Below are 18,552 nucleotides of genomic sequence, written 5' to 3'. Positions count from 1 at the left end.
ACATCTGGCCTCTGCACAGCATACTGTATCTGGCTGCAATGCACATCTGGACTCTGCACAGCATACTGTATCTGGCTGCAATGCACATCTGGACTCTGCACAGCATACTGTATGTTGCTGCAATGCACATCTGGCCTCTGCACAGCATACTGTATCTGGCTGCAATGCACATCTGGCCTCTGCACAGCATACTGTATCTGGCTGCAATGCACATCTGGCCTCTGCACAGCATACTGTATCTGGCTGCAATGCACATCTGGACTCTGCACAGCATACTGTATCTGGCTGCAATGCACATCTGGACTCTGCACAGCATACTGTATGTTGCTGCAATGCACATCTGGCCTCTGCACAGCATACTGTATCTGGCTGCAATGCACATCTGGCCTCTGCACAGCATACTGTATCTTGCTGCAATGCACATCTGGCCTCTGCACAGCATACTGTATCTGGCTGCAATGCACATCTGGCCTCTGCACAGCATACTGTATCTTGCTGCAATGCACATCTGGACTCTGCACAGCATACTGTATCTGGCTGCAATGCACATCTGGCCTCTGCACAGCATACTGTATCTGGCTGCAATGCACATCTGGCCTCTGCACAGCATACTGTATCTGGCTGCAATGCACATCTGGCCTCTGCACAGCATACTGTATCTGGCTGCAATGCACATCTGGCCTCTGCACAGCATACTGTATCTGGCTGCAATGCACATCTGGGCTCTGCACAGCATACTGTATCTGGCTGCAATGCACATCTGGCCTCTGCACAGCATACTGTATCTGGCTGCAATGCACATCTGGACTCTGCACAGCATACTGTATCTGGCTGCACTGCACATCTGGCCTCTGCACAGCATACTGTATCTTGCTGCAATGCACATCTGGCCTCTGCACAGCATACTGTATCTGGCTGCAATGCACATCTGTACTCTGCAAAGCATACTGTATCTGGCTGCAATGCACATCTGGGCTCTGCACAGCATACTGTATCTGGCTGCACGCTGTGTAATATGGTAGGGGACACGTTTGCACAAGCATCTGTGATACGTGGTCGTTGTCCTGCATTGTTGGGGGAGGGGTCGCTGCTGTTTGATGTGACCTCACAGAAAGAAGTGCAATGGGGTCAGGTCAGGTGAGCGGAGGCCACGCAGCCTCCACACCCAGTGACTTGTAGGAGGTCTCCATGAGGTGTCGCTTCCCGTCCGCAGCCTTGTGAGGTTTACACCTTCTAATCACAGCATTTCTGTGCAAGGTGTGGATTCGTATTGAATTGATGAGGCCCAAAACTTTGTAATTTGCTTTTTTTTTCTCTTTTGTTCCGTTTTCGAGATAAAAATGCTAACTCCGTTGTTTTCCACCAGGTGGCGCTATAGGTGGTTTCATTGCGCAGCGCAGGGCTACTTTACTATACCTAGACACCACTTCTATGCCTATAGCTGCCGCCGTTCTCAAGTTAATGGCGGTGGACACACTGTATAGACACCGCCACGTGTGGCCCCATCCTATGATTTGTAGGGTCCTATTGGTTCAGCTCTTACGCACCGAGGAGAGTTGTGTTGATTCTGGGGAAATCCACGGGTAACAGTCGCCATGGTGTTGAGGATATGTGTGTGGTTCTCCATGATTTGCAGGCGCTTACTCGTCTCTTTTTAGCTCTACCTCTGCCCGCGTTCTCTCTACCTCTGCTCTCGCTCTACCTCTGCCCGCGTTCTCTCTACCTCTGCTCTCGCTCTACCTCTGCCCGCGCTCGCTCTACCTCTGCTCTCGCTCTACCTCTGCCCGCGTTCTCTCTACCTCTGCTCTCGCTCTACCTCTGCCCGCGTTCTCTCTACCTCTGCTCTCGCTCTACCTCTACCTCTGCTCTCGCTCTACCTCTGCCCGCGCTCGCTCTACCTCTGCTCTCGCTCTACCTCTGCCCGCGTTCTCTCTACCTCTGCCCGCGTTCTCTCTACCTCTGCTCTCGCTCTACCTCTGCCCGCGTTCTCTCTACCTCTGCTCTCGCTCTACCTCTACCTCTGCTCTCGCTCTACCTCTGCCCACGCTCGCTCTACCTCTGCCCGCGCTCGCTCTACCTCCGCTCTCGCTTTCGCTCTGCCCGCTCTCGCTCTGCTCGCTCTCGCTCTGCCCGCGCTCGCTCTACCTCTGCCCGCGCTCGCTCTGCCCGCGCTCGCTCTACCTCTGCCCGCGTTCGCTCTACCTCCGCTCACGCTCTGCCCGCTCTCGCTCTGCCCGCTCTCGCTCTAGCTCTGCCCGCGCTCGCTCTACCTCTGCCCGCGCTCGCTCTGCCCGCGCTCGCTCTACCTCTGCCCGCGTTCGCTCTACCTCCGCTCACGCTCTGCCCGCTCACGCTCTGCCCGCTCTCGCTCTAGCTCTGCCCGCTCTCGCTCTAGCTCTGCCCGCGCTCGCTCTACCTCTGCCCGCGCTCGCTCTGCCCGCGCTCGCTCTCGCTCTGCCCGCGTTCGCTCTACCTCCGCTCTCGCTCTGCCCGCTCTCGCTCTGCCCGCTCTCTCTCTCGCTCTGCCCGCTCTCGTGCTCGCTCTAGCTCTGCCCGCGTTCGCTCTACCTCCGCTCTCGCTCTGCCCACTCTCGCTCTCGCTCTGCCCACTCTCGCTCTCGCTCTGCCCACTCTCGCGCCCGCGCTCGCTCTGCCCGCGCTCGCTCTGCCCGCTGCAGGAGCTTCCATGTCTCTATCCCGGGTGCTGCCTCCTCTATTAACCCTTTGCCTGTATTGCTGATCTTTCACCATCTCTTCTCGGCTCTTCGGCATGTTTTGGAATCTTTGTTTTCCCCTCTGTTATTTTTTACTTCTCGCCGTCTCCTCTGCACTATCTTCTCTCTGGTGACGTCGCTGTTTTACGTATTTCAGTGCTGCGATCACATTACCTTTTCTTTGGGGGGGTCCTGAGACGAGAGAATAACCACAGACGACCGGCTCCAGATATTTTGTTTTAATATATAATTCACTTCCAAAATATTCATCACCATCTTTTACAGATGCTAAAAAGAAAGGAGCACTGTGCGCTAATCCGGGCTCCCGGTCACCAAAGGGTTAACGATAAAAAATAAAAACAGGACGCAGAACGTTATAATCACGGAAATATCAGCAGTGATTGCAGCTCATTAGTAGAAACACCGGAGGGGAGAGCAAAAAGATAAAACTGTAAAAGAAAACCGAACCCAGGCATTGACAAGGGGGCGGGGCCTGTGCAGGGAAACTCCTCCCACTGTGCTGATAAAATATACTCACACAATTGGCCTCAAATCTGCCCCTGAAAACGAAAAACCATCCTGTGATTCCACAATCAGCCTGTGGGTGGCGCAGAAAGCATAGACCTGAGTGGTGCAGTCCCAGGAGCAGCCTGCAGAGGTCACTATGGATCAAATGCCAGGGGCAGAAAGCACAGACCTGAGCGGTGCAGTCCCAGGAGCAGCCTGCAGAGGTCACTATGGAGGAAATGCCAGGGGCAGAAAGCACAGACCTGAGTGCTGCAGTTCCAGGAGCAGCCTGCAGAGGTCACTATGGAGGAAATGCCAGGGCTAGAGAGCACAAACCTGAGCGGTGCAGTCCCTGGAGCAGCCTGCAGAGGTCACTATGGAGGAAATTCCAGGGGCAGAAAGCACAGACCTGAGCGGTGCAGTCCCAGGAGCAGCCTGCAGAGGTCACTATGGAGGAAATGCGAGAGGCAGAAAGCACAGACCTTAGCGGTGCAGTCCCAGGAGCAGCCTGCAGAGGTCACTATGGAGGAAATGCGAGAGGCAGAAAGCACAGACCTGAGCTGTGCAGTCCCAGGAGCAGCCTGCAGAGGTCACTATACGGAAAAGTACAGAATGTAGAGAAGAGACAAGGAAAGCATAGAAAAGCCACCACTCCGTAGCAGGAGCTGATCCCGAGCGCTCCCCCCGGGGCTGCAGCCATCACTCCGGAGCAGGAGCTGATCCCGAGCCCTCCCCACGGGGCTGCAGCCATCACTCCGGAGCAGGAGCTGATCCCGAGTGCTTCCCCCGGGGCTGCAGCCATCACTCCGGAGCAGGAGCTGATCCCGAGCCCTCCCCACGGGGCTGCAGCCATCACTCCGGAGCAGGAGCTGATCTCGAGCCCTCCCCCCGGGGCTGCAGCCATCACTCCGGAGCAGGAGCTGATCCCGAGCGCTGTCCCCGGGGCTGCAGCCATCACTCCGGAGCAGGAGCTGATCCCGAGCGCTGTCCCCGGGGCTGCAGCCATCACTCCGGAGGAGGAGCTGATCTCGAGCGCTGTCCCCGGGGCTGCAGCCATCACTCCGGAGCAGGAGCTGATCCCGAGCCCTCCCCCCGGGACTGCAGCCATCACTCCGGAGGAGGAGCTGATCTCGAGCGCTGTCCCCGGGGCTGCAGCCATCACTCTGGAGCAGGAGCTGATCCCGAGCCCTCCCCCCGGGACTGCAGCCATCACTCCGGAGGAGGAGCTGATCTCGAGCGCTGTCCTCGGGGCTGCAGCCATCACTCCGGAGCAGGAGCTGATCCCGAGCGCTTCCCCCGGGGCTGCAGCCATCACTCCGGAGGAGGAGCTGATCCCGAGCCCTCCCCCCGGGGCTGCAGCCATCACTCTGGAGCAGGAGCTGATCCCGAGCCCTCCCCCCGGGGCTGCAGCCATCACTCCGGAGCAGGAGCTGATCCCGAGCGCTGTCCCCGGGGCTGCAGCCATCACTCCGGAGGAGGAGCTGATCTCAAGCGCTGTCTCCGGGGCTGCAGCCATCACTCCGGAGCGGGAGCTGATCTCGAGCGCTATCCCCGGGGCTGCAGCCATCACTCCGGAGCAGGAGCTGATCCCGAGCCCTCCCCCCGGGACTGCAGCCATCACTCTGGAGGAGGAGCTGATCCCGAGCGCTGTCCCCGGGGCTGCAGCCATCACTCTGGAGCAGGAGCTGATCCCGAGCCCTCCCCCCGGGGCTGCAGCCATCACTCCGGAGCAGGAGCTGATCTCGAGCGCTGTCCCCGGGGCTGCAGCCATCCCTCCGGAGCAGGAGCTGATCCCGAGCGCTGTCCCCGGGGCTGCAGCCATCACTCCGGAGCAGGAGCTGATCCCGAGCGCTCACCCCCCCGGGGCCTGCATTTCTCGCATATTGGGGCACACAGTGGTGTGAACAGGGGCGTTGTGTAAATCCTGCCCCATAGAGGTCCCCTCCAGTTTAGTGATTCTGCTGCTAGACCTGTACTCTTCCCACCCCCCACCCCCAATAATTATATGAACCTTTTGTGACTTTGAGGTCACTGAAAGCAAGCAGAGATCTTGACGGTGGAGGCCATGAGGCGCTGACAGAGACCGGAGTCCCATCCTCGCTGGTGATCCCTGGCGCTCACGATTTTGGGGGCGCCCCTTCCGCTGCCCCTTGTGCTTCCGCCGATCCGCGGCCGTTTGTTAGTATCAGATCCGTGCAGTCGTCATGTGACACACTAGTAAACTAGAAAGCAGAAAGTGGGGGGCGCCGCCGCCATCATGGGGGTGAATATGGCCCCGACCGCCCCCCGTCCCCCCACCGCCGGCATCAATAGAAACAAATACAAAAATAAAATTACAATTTCCACCATTGTAGAAACCAGAGTCGTGCGCAGAAGAGGGAAAGTTTCACAGGACGCGATTTCTCCGGCAGCGACGACCTCACGTGTATTTACAAAGCGACTTCTCCGGAGACACGAGGCGCCGCTGATCTCCAGCCACGACACAAAGCGTACAGGTCACTGTCCGGACGGCGGCCTCGCTGCGGCCACTACTCGCAGGCAAGTTTACTATCGAAGCTGGACAGTGCAATGGCGAAGGCCTGGAGGGCGCACATCGGGTAATTGTAGTCCATGGTGAAGACGTCTTCCGCCACCCGACCAAACTGCATGACGATGTAATCCGCTGCAAGACAGAGGCCACAGCGTAAAACGCAGAGCGACGGCACTGCACAAAGATATGGACGTCCAGAGCTGAACTCACAAATCTGCTAGTTTCCTCTGGCCTCAGATTCTCCCATCTCACTGCTGCCCCCGTCACTCTATATACTGAAGAGGTAAAACACTGCTACTCTGATTGGCTGAGGTGATCACAGGAAGTGACATCACTCTACCGGCCCTAGAAGGCCACCTCATGGTCTGCAGTAGTTGCTGGAAAAGAAAATCCCTCACCATGCACTGCAGGGAACTGGCATAATGGCACTACTGCTAAGAGTCCAATGGGCATCCAGCTGAATTGTAACTGCAGCTCTGGAGGTGACTGGAGGATGACATGATGTAATAGTAGAATATTGAGTGCAGCTCTGGAGGTGACTGGAGGCTAAGATACAATGTCACAGCAGAATAGTGACTGCAGCTCTGTAGGTGACTGGAGGATAAGACATAATGTAACAGCAGAATAGTGATTGCAGCTCTGGAGGTCACTGGAGGATAAGCCATGATGTAACAGCAGAAAGCAGAATAGTGACTGCATCTCTTGATGATAAGACATGATGTAATAGCATAATAGTGAGTGCAGCTCTGGAGGTGACTGGAGGATAAGGATGTAACTTACGATCATTGTCGTGTATAATTTGGAAATTCTTGACAGAAGCCTGAGTCACCCGGCCGTGGAAGTTGAGGACGTAGGACTGGGTGTCGTCGTTCCAGACGGGCGTCTTGTTGTGCAGCTCGATGACGCTCTCCGTGTTCTTGTTCTGCCATCGGGAGAGAAGCGTTTCGTGCTCCTGTAATGAAGTCACCATGAAAGTTTTGAGGATTTCGGCTGTGGAGTGAATGGTGCACAGATCCCACACTCACATTACGGGGTCGTATGGACACCCTCTCATGGTCCATGTTCATTCCGGGGATGATGACGCTCATCTTTCGAGGGCCCTTAAAACCCAGGACATTGGTTTCCTGAAGATCAAGAGAAATTCAGTATTTGTAAGAAAGAAGCGTCCACCTCCCCGAGCACCACACCGGCCACCTGCCCGAGCACCACACCGTCCACCTCCCCGAGCACCAGACCGGCCACCTCCCCGAGCACCTCACCGTCCACCTCCCCGAGCACCACACCGGCCACCTCCCCGAGCACCACACCGGCCACCTCCCCGAGCACCACACCGGCCACCTCCCCGAGCACCACACCGGCCACCTCCCCGAGCACCTCCCCGGCCACCTCCCCGAGCACCACACCGGCCACCTTCCCGAGCACCACACCGGCCACCTCCCCGAGCACCACACCGGCCACCTCCCCGAGCACCACACCGGCCACCTCCCCGAGCACCACACCGGCCACCTCCCCGAGCACCTCCCCGGCCACCTCCCCGAGCACCACACCGGCCACCTCCCCGAGCACCTCCCCGGCCACCTCCCCGAGCACCTCCCCGGCCACCTCCCCGAGCACCTCCCCGGCCACCTCCCCGAGCACCACACCGGCCACCTCCCCGAGCACCACACCGGCCACCTCCCCGAGCACCACACCGGCCACCTCCCCGAGCACCACACCGGCCACCTGCCCGAGCACCACACCGGCCACCTGCCCGAGCACCACACCGGCCACCTCCCCGAGCACCTCCCCGGCCACCTCCCCGAGCACCACACCGGCCACCTCCCCGAGCACCACACCGGCCACCTCCCCGAGCACCACACCGGCCACCTCCCCGAGCACCACACCGGCCACCTCCCCGAGCACCACACCGGCCACCTCCCCGAGCACCACACCGGCCACCTCCCCGAGCACCACACCGGCCACCTGCCCGAGCACCACACCGGCCACCTCCCCGAGCACTTCCCCGGCCACCTCCCCGAGCACCACACCGGCCACCTTCCCGGCCACCTCCCCAGCCACCTTCCCGAGCACCACACCGGCCACCTCCCCGTCCATCTCCCAAAACACCACACCGTGCACCACACCGGCCACCTCCCCGAGCACCACACCGGCCACCTCCCCGAGCACCACACCGGCCACCTCCCCGAGCACCACACCGGCCACCTCCCCGAGCACCACACCGGCCACCTCCCCGAGCACCACACCGGCCACCTCCCCGAGCACCACACCGGCCACCTGCCCGAGCACCACACCGGCCACCTCCCCGAGCACTTCCCCGGCCACCTCCCCGAGCACCACACCGGCCACCTTCCCGGCCACCTCCCCAGCCACCTTCCCGAGCACCACACCGGCCACCTCCCCGTCCATCTCCCAAAACACCACACCGTGCACCACACCGGCCACCTCCCCGAGCACAGACCGAGCCTTATACATGAAGCCGACTACAGCCAGTGATCTGCAATTCCTCCTGTGACCTGAAGGTGGCGCTCTGAATACACATATTACTGAAATCAACATGGCTGGGCACTGTGCTATGGTAGCATAGTCTATGGCAGAATTTATTATCTGGGCACTGTATTGTGACATTGCTTAGCGTACTATATGGCACCTCCTTATCGCCCCATTTTGCTGGCAATGTGGTGCAGTATCTGACGCGTGGTCATTCTGTGCTTCTATGTGTCCGCCGGGGGGCTGAGGTCTGAACAGGGTCGGGCTCCTTCCCCTTCTGAAAAGTATTAGGCTAAAATATTATTTTATTGTAGAATCTTTGCATAGAAAAATCCTGACATACAAAAAACTGCTGGAAAATGTCAGGGACAGGAGCTACCAAATGCATCAGATGACAAAATAATAAATAGAAAAATACAATAATTATTAAAAGTAATAATGGTGAGCAGTCTGGCACAATATGACCCATGAGTAGGTAGAGATCCACATAAGCAAGAGTGCATTGAGTGAGCAAGGGACCCGTATAACAGAAGATAAGCGGGTGCTAAGAAGACTAGGGTCAAAGGGCAAACATGCCTAAACAAACATGACTGTACACCGGCCCCGGCCAAACACGACTGTACACCGGCCCCGGCCAAACACGACTACACCGGTCCCAGCCAAAGACGACTGTACACTGGTCCCAGCCAAAGACGACTGTACACCGGTCCCGGCCAAACACGACTGTACACCGGCCCCGGCCAAACACGACTGTATACCGGCCCCGGCCAAACACGACTGTACACCGGCCCCGGCCAAACACGACTGTACACCGGCCCCGGCCAAACACGACTGTACACCGGCCCCGGCCAAACACGACTGTACACCGGCCCCGGCCAAACACGACTGTACACCGGCCCCGGCCAAACACGACTGTACACCGGCGCCGGCCAAACACGACTGTACACCGGCGCCGGCCAAACACGACTGTACACCGGTGCCGGCCAAACACGACTGTACGCCGGTGCCGGCCAAACACGACTGTACGCCGGTGCCGGCCAAACACGACTGTACGCCGGTGCCGGCCAAACACGACTGTACGCCGGTGCCGGCCAAACACGACTGTACGCCGGTGCCGGCCAAACACGACTGTACACCGGTGCCGGCCAAACACTACTGTACACCGGCCCCGGCCAAACACGACTGTATACCGGCCCCGGCCAAACACGACTGTACACCGGCCCCGGCCAAACACGACTGTACACCGGTCCCGGCCAAACACGACTGTACACCGGCGCCGGCCAAACACGACTGTACACCGGCCCCGGCCAAACACGACTGTACACCGGCCCCGGCCAAACACGACTGTATACCGGCCCCGGCTAAACACGACTGTACACCGGTCCCGGCCAAACACGACTGTACACCGGTCCCGGCCAAACACGACTGTACACCGGTCCCGGCCAAACACGACTGTACACCGGTCCCGGCCAAACACGACTGTACACCGGTGCCGGCCGCCCCAATTTCTGAGTTTATAGGCTTTTCAATTATTTTTACACTATTTATTCAAGGTGTGGTGTTTTCCATCCCCTGCTGGCAGCTGATGGTGTAGCCACCATGGTGAAGGAGTCCACTCAGCCCATCTCTGCCACGTACCACAGCTCTGCTACATCCCTGACAAGCAGGCAGAAAGCTATTTCTATCAGCTCCTCTGCATTGATTTAAAAACTTGGGAGAGTGACTGAGCGTGTCTGTCCTCCAGCACTCTGTTCATTAGGTGGAGGTGACTGAGCGTGTGTGTCCCCCAGCACTCTGTTCATTAGGTGGAGGTGACTGAGCGTGTGTGTCCCCCAGCACTCTGTTCATTAGGTGGAGGTGACTGAGCGTGTGTGTCCCCCAGCACTCTGTTCATTAGGTGGAGGTGACTGAGCGTGTGTGTCCTCCAGCACTCTGTTCATTAGGTGGGGGTGACTGAGTGTGTGTGTCCTCCAGCACTATGTTCATTAGGTGGAGGTGACTGAGCGTGTGTCCTCCAGCACTCTGTTCATTAGGTGGAGGTGACTGAGCGTGTGTGTCCTCCAGCACTCTGTTCATTAGGTGGAGGTGACTGAGCGTGTGTGTCCTCCAGCACTCTGTTCATTAGGTGGAGGTGACTGAGCGTGTGTGTCCTCCAGCACTATCTTCATTAGGTGGAGGTGACTGAGCGTGTTTCCTCCAGCACTCTGTTCATTAGGTGGAGGTGACTGAGCGTGTGTGTCCTCCAGCACTCTGTTCATTAGGTGGAGGTGACTGAGCGTGTTTTCTCCAGTACTATGTTCATTAGGTGGAGGTGACTGAGCGTGTGTGTCCCCCAGCACTCTGTTCATTAGGTGGAGGTGACTGAGCGTGTGTGTCCTCCAGCACTATGTTCATTAGATGGAGGTGACTGAGGGTGTCTGTCCTCCAGCACTATGTTCATTAGGTGGAGGTGACTGAGCGTGTGTGTCCCCCAGCACTATGTTCATTAGGTGGAGGTGACTGAGGGTGTCTGTCCTCCAGCACTATGTTCATTAGGTGGAGATGACTGAGCGTGTGTGTCCTCCAGCACTATGTTCATTAGGTGGAAGTGACTGAGCGTGTGTGTCCTCCAGCACTCGGCTCATTAGGTATAGGTGACTGAGCGGGTGTGTCCTCCAGCACTATGTTCATTAGATGGAGGTGACTGAGCGTGTGTGTCCTCCAGCACTATGTTCATTAGGTGGAGGTGACTGAGGGTGTCTGTCCTCCAGCACTATGTTCATTAGGTGGAGGTGACTGAGGGTGTCTGTCCTCCAGCACTATGTTCATTAGGTGGAGGTGACTGAGCGTGTGTGTCCTCCAGCACTCTGTTCATTAGGTGGAGGTGACTGAGCGTGTCTGTCCTCCAGCACTCTGTTCATTAGGTGGAGGTGACTGAGCGTGTTTCCTCCAGCACTCTGTTCATTAGGTGGAGGTGACTGAGCGTGTGTGTCCCCCAGCACTATGTTCATTAGGTGGAGGTGACTGAGCGTGTGTGTCCTCCAGCACTATGTTCATTAGATGGAAGTGACTGAGCGTGTGTGTCCTCCAGCACTATGTTCATTAGGTGGAGGTGACTGAGGGTGTCTGTCCTCCAGCACTATGTTCATTAGGTGGAGATGACTGAGCGTGTCTGTCCTCCAGCACTATGTTCATTAGGTGGAAGTGACTGAGCGTGTGTGTCCTCCAGCACTATGTTCATTAGGTGGAGATGACTGAGCGTGTGTGTCCTCCAGCACTATGTTCATTAGGTGGAAGTGACTGAGCATGTGTGTCCTCCAGCACTCGGCTCATTAGGTGGAGGTGACTGAGCGTGTGTGTCCTCCAGCACTATGTTCAATAGGTGGAGGTGACTGAGCGTGTGTGTCCCCCAGCACTCTGTTCATTAGGTGGAGGTGACTGAGCGTGTGTGTCCCCCAGCACTCTGTTCATTAGGTGGAGGTGACTGAGCGTGTGTGTCCTCCAGCACTATGTTCATTAGATGGAGGTGACTGAGCGTGTGTGTCCTCCAGCACTATGTTCATTAGGTGGAGGTGACTGAGGGTGTCTGTCCTCCAGCACTCTGTTCATTAGGTGGAGGTGACTGAGCGTGTGTCCTCCAGCACTCTGTTCATTAGGTGGAGGTGACTGAGCGTGTGTGTCCCCCAGCACTCTGTTCATTAGGTGGAGGTGACTGAGCGTGTGTGTCCCCCAGCACTCTGTTCATTAGGTGGAGGTGACTGAGCGTGTGTCCTCCAGCACTCTGTTCATTAGGTGGGGGTGACTGAGCGTGTGTGTCCTCCAGCACTCTGTTCATTAGGTGGAGGTGACTGAGCGTGTGTGTCCTCCAGCACTATCTTCATTAGGTGGAGGTGACTGAGCGTGTGTGTCCCCCAGCACTCTGTTCATTAGGTGGAGGTGACTGAGCGTGTGTGTCCTCCAGCACTATGTTCATTAGATGGAGGTGACTGAGCGTGTGTGTCCTCCAGCACTATGTTCATTAGGTGGAGGTGACTGAGGGTGTCTGTCCTCCAGCACTATGTTCATTAGGTGGAGGTGACTGAGCGTGTGTGTCCTCCAGCACTCTGTTCATTAGGTGGAGGTGACTGAGCGTGTGTGTCCTCCAGCACTATCTTCATTAGGTGGAGGTGACTGAGCGTGTTTCCTCCAGCACTCTGTTCATTAGGTGGAGGTGACTGAGCGTGTGTGTCCTCCAGCACTCTGTTCATTAGGTGGAGGTGACTGAGCGTGTTTCCTCCAGTACTATGTTCATTAGGTGGAGGTGACTGAGCGTGTGTGTCCCCCAGCACTCTGTTCATTAGGTGGAGGTGACTGAGCGTGTGTGTCCTCCAGCACTATGTTCATTAGATGGAGGTGACTGAGGGTGTCTGTCCTCCAGCACTATGTTCATTAGGTGGAGGTGACTGAGCGTGTGTGTCCCCCAGCACTATGTTCATTAGGTGGAGGTGACTGAGGGTGTCTGTCCTCCAGCACTATGTTCATTAGGTGGAGATGACTGAGCGTGTGTGTCCTCCAGCACTCGGCTCATTAGGTATAGGTGACTGAGCGTGTGTGTCCTCCAGCACTATGTTCATTAGGTGGAGATGACTGAGCGTGTGTGTCCTCCAGCACTATGTTCATTAGGTGGAGATGACTGAGCGTGTGTGTCCTCCAGCACTATGTTCATTAGGTGGAAGTGACTGAGCGTGTGTGTCCTCCAGCACTCGGCTCATTAGGTGGAGGTGACTGAGCGTGTGTGTCCTCCAGCACTATGTTCATTAGGTGGAGATGACTGAGCGTGTGTGTCCTCCAGCACTATGTTCATTAGGTGGAGGTGACTGAGCGTGTGTGTCCTCCAGCACTATGTTCATTAGATGGAGGTGACTGAGCGTGTGTGTCCTCCAGCACTATGTTCATTAGATGGAAGTGACTGAGCGTGTGTGTCCTCCAGCACTATGTTCATTAGGTGGAGGTGAGTGAGCGTGTGTGTCCCCCAGCACTATGTTCATTAGGTGGAGGTGACTGAGGGTGTCTGTCCTCCAGCACTATGTTCATTAGGTGGAGATGACTGAGCGTGTGTGTCCTCCAGCACTATGTTCATTAGGTGGAAGTGACTGAGCGTGTGTGTCCTCCAGCACTCGGCTCATTAGGTGAAGGTGACTTAGCGTGTGTGTCTTACAGCACTCGGATCAATAGGTGGAGGTTACTGAGCGTGTGTGTCCTCCAGCACTCGGCTCATTAGGTATAGGTGACTGAACGTATGTGTCCTCAGGCACTCGGCTCATTAGGTATAGGTGACTGAGCTTGTGTGTCCTCCAGCACTTGGCTCATTAGGTGGAGGTGATGGAGCGTATTTGTCCTCCAGCACTTGGCTCATTAGCTGGAGGTGACTGAGCGTGTGTGTCTTATAGCACTCTCCTCATTACGGGGAGGTGACTGAGCGTGTGTATCCTCCAGCACTCGGCTTATTAGGTGGAGGTGACTGAACGTGTGTCCCCTCCAGTAAGTTATAGCCCCTGCACCGGGCACTCACATAGCAGATGGCAGCAAGTTCCTGTCGTAAGTTGCTCGCCTCCAGACTCGAGGATGTCTTCACCGGGTTCACTCCGTTATCGTAGACTGTGAATTTGGTGCCCATCAGGTTTGACCTGCAATGATCATGTGATTACTATTATCAATGTGACTCTTGTATGTGACTCTCATCTGTACCATGATTACCGAAGTTTGCCGATAAAACTCTCTCCTCCCCGCGACAAGTCAGTCGGATCTATGGAGATGAGATAATTCGAGGTTTTACTCTTCTTCCGTTTTCTTCCAGCCAATAGAAAAATCTAAAAACATTAAAAATCTCACAATGTAATCCTGTAATCGAGATTGAAGGCCTACACTCAGGATCTGATCGCTTCTGCCCCCGGTGGCTGCAGCAGGTACACCAGCTGTTTAGTCCCACAATGGCAGTAGTCTTTACAAAACGCAGTATCTACATCAGTAATGTTAATAGTAGACAAGGCCCAATATAAAGTTTTTCTTGTAGCCTTTTTTTTCTTTTTTTCTTGATCTCCTTCTGCTCCTTAGTGCATCCAGCTTCACAGAGCTCATTGGGTGATCCTAGTCTAATCTACTAAAGCCACATTTCCCAGCATCACCCTGCTTTTCCTCAGTGCTGCAGGCCCCTTCACCTGCACATCCTGATATACAGTAGATAGAGCTATTAATATATATGAGAAAAGAAGGAAGAAAGGAAACTGTGATGAGAGAGAAAGGGGAGAGAGAGAATGAAAAACTATACAGAGGAAGAAAGGGGAAAAAATTGAGACATCCTCTCCCGCACGCTCTTCCTTTCCCCTCCCACACTCTCTTCTCAGTTCCTTCCTGTTCCCGTTCTCCCCTTAGTTCCTTGCGCTCCTCTCCTCAGTTCCTTGCTCTCCTCTCAGTTCCTTGCTCTCCCCGCGCGCTCTCCTCTCATTTCCTTGCTCTCCTCTCAGTTCCTTGCTCTCCTCTCAGTTCCTTGCTCTCCCCGCGCGCTCTCCTCTCAGTTCCTTGCTCTCCCCGCGCGCTCTCCTCTCAGTTCCTTGCTCTCCTCTCAGTCCCTTGCTCTCCGCGCGCGCTCTCCTCTCAGTCCCTTGCTCTCCGCGCGCGCTCTCCTCTCAGTTCCTTGCTCTCCCCGCGCGCTCTCCTCTCAGTTCCTTGCTCTCCCCGTGCGCTCTCCTCTCAGTTCCTTGCTCTCCCCGCTCACTCTCCTCTCAGTTCCTTGCTCTCCCCGCTCGCTCTCCTCTCAGTTCCTTGCTCTCCCCGCGCGCTCTCCTCTCAGTTCCTTGCTCTCCCCGCGCGCTCTCCTCTCAGTTCCTTGCTCTCCCCGCGCGCTCTCCTCTCAGTTCCTTGCTCTCCCCGCGCGCTCTCCTCTCAGTTCCTTGCTCTCCCCACGCGCTCTCCTCTCTTTTCCTTGCTCTCCCCGCGCGCTCTCCTCTCTGTTCCTTGCTCTCCCCGCTCGCTCTCCTCTCAGTTCCTTGCTCTCCCCGCGCGCTCTCCTCTCTGTTCCTTGCTCTCCCCGCTCGCTCTCCTCTCTGTTCCTTGCTCTCCTCTCTGTTCCTTGCTCTCCCCGCTCGCTCTCCTCTCAGTTCCTTGCTCTCCCCACGCGCTCTCCTCTCTGTTCGTTGCTCTCCCCGCGCGCTCTCCTCTCAGTTCCTTGCTCTCCTCTCAGTCCCTTGCTCTCCGCGCGCGCTCTCCTCTCAGTCCCTTGCTCTCCGCGCGCGCTCTCCTCTCAGTTCCTTGCTCTCCCCGCGCGCTCTCCTCTCAGTTCCTTGCTCTCCCCGCGCGCTCTCCTCTCAGTTCCTTGCTCTCCCCGCGCGCTCTCCTCTCAGTTCCTTGCTCTCCCCGCTCACTCTCCTCTCAGTTCCTTGCTCTCCCCGCTCGCTCTCCTCTCAGTTCCTTGCTCTCCCCGCGCGCTCTCCTCTCAGTTCCTTGCTCTCCCCGCGCGCTCTCCTCTCAGTTCCTTGCTCTCCCCGCGCGCTCTCCTCTCAGTTCCTTCCTCTACCCGCGCGCTCTCTTCTCAGTTCCTTGCTCTCCCCACGGGCTCTCCTCTCTTTTCCTTGCTCTCCCCGCGCGCTCTCCTCTCTGTTCCTTGCTCTCCCCGCTCGCTCTCCTCTCAGTTCCTTGCTCTCCCCGCGCGCTCTCCTCTCTGTTCCTTGCTCTCCCCGCTCGCTCTCCTCTCTGTTCCTTGCTCTCCTCTCTGTTCCTTGCTCTCCCCGCTCGCTCTCCTCTCAGTTCCTTGCTCTCCCCGCGCGCTCTCCTCTCTGTTCGTTGCTCTCCCCGCGCGCTCTCCTCTCTGTTCCTTGCTTTCCCCGCGCGCTCTCCTCTCAGTTCCTTGCTCTCCCCGCGCGCTCTCCTCTCAGTTCCTTGCTCTCCCCGCGCGCTCGCCTCTCAGCTCCTTGCTCTCCCCGCGCGCTCGCCTCTCAGCTCCTTGCTCTCCCCGCGCGCTCACCTCTCAGCTCCTTACTCTCCCCGCGCGCTCGCCTCTCAGCTCCTTGCTCTCCCCGCTCGTTCGCCTCTCTGTTCCTTGCTCTCCCCGCGCGCTCTCCTCTCAGTTCCTTGCTCTCCCCGCGCGCTCTCCTCTCAGTTCCTTGCTCTCCCCGTGCGCTCTCCTCTCAGTTCCTTGCTCTCCCCGCGCGCTCTCCTCTCAGTTCCTTGCTCTCCCCGCACGCTCTCCTCTCAGTTCCTTGCTCTCCTCTCAGTTCCTTGCTCTCCCCGCGCGCTCTCCTCTCAGTTCCTTGCTCTCCCCGCGCGCTCTCCTCTCAGTTCCTTGCTCTCCCCGCGCGCTCTCCTCTCAGTTCCTTGCTCTCCCTGCGCGCTCTCCTCTCAGTTCCTTGCTCTCCCCGCGCGCTCTCCTCTCAGTTCCTTGCTCTCCCCACGCGCTCTCCTCTCTTTTCCTTGCTCTCCCCGCGCGCTCTCCTCTCTGTTCCTTGCTCTCCCCGCTCGCTCTCCTCTCAGTTCCTTGCTCTCTCCGCGCGCTCTCCTCTCTGTTCCTTGCTCTCCCCGCTCGCTCTCCTCTCTGTTCCTTGCTCTCCTCTTTGTTCCTTGCTCTCCCCGCTCGCTCTCCTCTCAGTTCCTTGCTCTCCCCGCGCGCTCTCCTCTCTGTTCGTTGCTCTCCCCGCGCGCTCTCCTCTCTGTTCCTTGCTTTCCCCGCGCGCTCTCCTCTCTGTTCCTTGCTTTCCCCGCGCGCTCTCCTCTCTGTTCCTTGCTTTCACCGCGCGCTCTCCTCTCAGTTCCTTGCTCTCCCCGCGCGCTCTCCTCAGCTCCTTGCTCTCCCCGCGCGCTCGCCTCTCAGCTCCTTGCTCTCCCCGCGCGCTCGCCTCAGCTCCTTGCTCTCCCCGCGCGCTCGCCTCTTAGCTCCTTGCTCTCCCCGCGCGCTCGCCTCTCAGCTCCTTGCTCTCCCCGCTCGTTCGCCTCTCTGTTCCTTGCTCTCCTCGCGCGCTCTCCTCTCAGTTCCTTGCTCTCCCCGCGCGCTCTCCTCTCAGTTCCTTGCTCTCCCCGTGCGCTCTCCTCTCAGTTCCTTGCTCTCCCCGCGCGCTCCCCTCTCAGTTCCTTGCTCTCCCCGCGCGCTCTCCTCTCAGTTCCTTGCTCTCCCCGCGCGCTCTCCTCTCAGTTCCTTGCTCTCCCCGTGCGCTCTCCTCTCAGTTCCTTGCTCTCTCCGCGCGCTCTCCTCTCTGTTCCTTGCTCTCCCCGCTCGCTCTCCTCTCTGTTCCTTGCTCTCCTCTTTGTTCCTTGCTCTCCCCGCTCGCTCTCCTCTCAGTTCCTTGCTCTCCCCGCGCGCTCTCCTCTCTGTTCGTTGCTCTCCCCGCGCGCTCTCCTCTCTGTTCCTTGCTTTCCCCGCGCTCTCTCCTCTCAGTTCCTTGCTCTCCCCGCGCGCTCTCCTCTCAGCTCCTTGCTCTCCCCGCGCGCTCGCCTCTCAGCTCCTTGCTCTCCCCGCGCGCTCGCCTCTCAGCTCCTTGCTCTCCCCGCGCGCTCGCCTCAGCTCCTTGCTCTCCCCGCGCGCTCGCCTCTCAGCTCCTTGCTCTCCCCGCTCGTTCGCCTCTCAGCTCCTTGCTCTCCCCGCGCGCTCTCCTCTCAGTTCCTTGTTCTCCCCGCGCGCTCTCCTCTCAGTTCCTTGCTCTCCCCGCGCGCTCTCCTCTCAGTTCCTTGCTCTCCCCGCGCGCTCTCCTCTCAGTTCCTTGCTCTCCCCGCGCGCTCTCCTCTCAGTTCCTTGCTCTCCCCGCGCGCTCTCCTCTCTGTTCGTTGCTCTCCCCGCGCGCTCTCCTCTCTGTTCCTTGCTTTCCCCGCTCGCTCTCCTCTCAGTTCCTTCCTCTCCCCGCTCGCTCTCCTCTCAGTTCCTTGCTCTCCCCGCTCGCTGTCCTCTCTGTTCCTTGCTTTCGCCTCTCTGTTCCTTGCTCTCCCCGCTCGCTCTCCTCTCAGTTCCTCGCTCTCGCCTCTCAGTTCCTTGCTCTCCCCGCTCGCTCTCCTCTCTGTTCCTTGCTCTCCCCGCTCGCTCTCCTCTCTGTTCCTTGCTCTCCCCGCTCGCTCTCCTCTCAGTTCCTTGCTCTCCCCGCTCGCTCTCCTCTCTCTTCCTTGCTCTCCTCGCTTGCTCTCCTCTCTCTTCCTTGCTCTCCTCGCTTGCTCTCCTCTCTTTCTTGCTCTCCCCGCGCGCTCTCCTCTCTGTTTCTTGCTCTCCCCGCGCGCTCTCCTCTCTGTGTCTTGCTCTCCTCTCAGTTCCTTGCTCTCCTCTCAGTTCCTTGCTCTCCTCGCTTGCTCTCCTCTCTGTTCCTTGCTCTCCCCGCGCGCTCT

General features: G+C 57.8%; 1 protein-coding gene across 4 annotated transcripts in view; it reads right to left on the bottom strand.

Annotated features, from left to right (window-relative positions):
* Nucleotides 1-2,938: 2,938 nt before the first annotated feature.
* The window catches only part of TUB (TUB bipartite transcription factor), a 156,037-nt gene continuing 140,423 nt past the window's right edge, over nt 2,939-18,552 (bottom strand). For all 4 annotated transcript variants that reach the window (XM_075326011.1, XM_075326007.1, XM_075326008.1 and 1 more), the window contains 5 exons: nt 13,954-14,066; nt 13,769-13,883; nt 6,777-6,875; nt 6,532-6,703; nt 2,939-5,883 (listed from right to left, as the gene is read on the bottom strand). In XM_075326011.1, coding sequence (XP_075182126.1) covers nt 5,750-5,883; nt 6,532-6,703; nt 6,777-6,875; nt 13,769-13,883; nt 13,954-14,066 — 633 coding nt within the window. In that variant the 3' untranslated portion in view covers nt 2,939-5,749. The remainder of the gene's footprint in view (nt 5,884-6,531; nt 6,704-6,776; nt 6,876-13,768; nt 13,884-13,953; nt 14,067-18,552) is intronic.

Source organism: Anomaloglossus baeobatrachus, chromosome 10 (assembly GCF_048569485.1).
Source record: "Anomaloglossus baeobatrachus isolate aAnoBae1 chromosome 10, aAnoBae1.hap1, whole genome shotgun sequence".
Classification (NCBI taxonomy): Eukaryota; Metazoa; Chordata; class Amphibia; order Anura; family Aromobatidae; genus Anomaloglossus; species Anomaloglossus baeobatrachus.
Note: the sequence above shows the minus strand (reverse complement) of the source record. Positions and strands in the feature narration are given on the sequence as shown.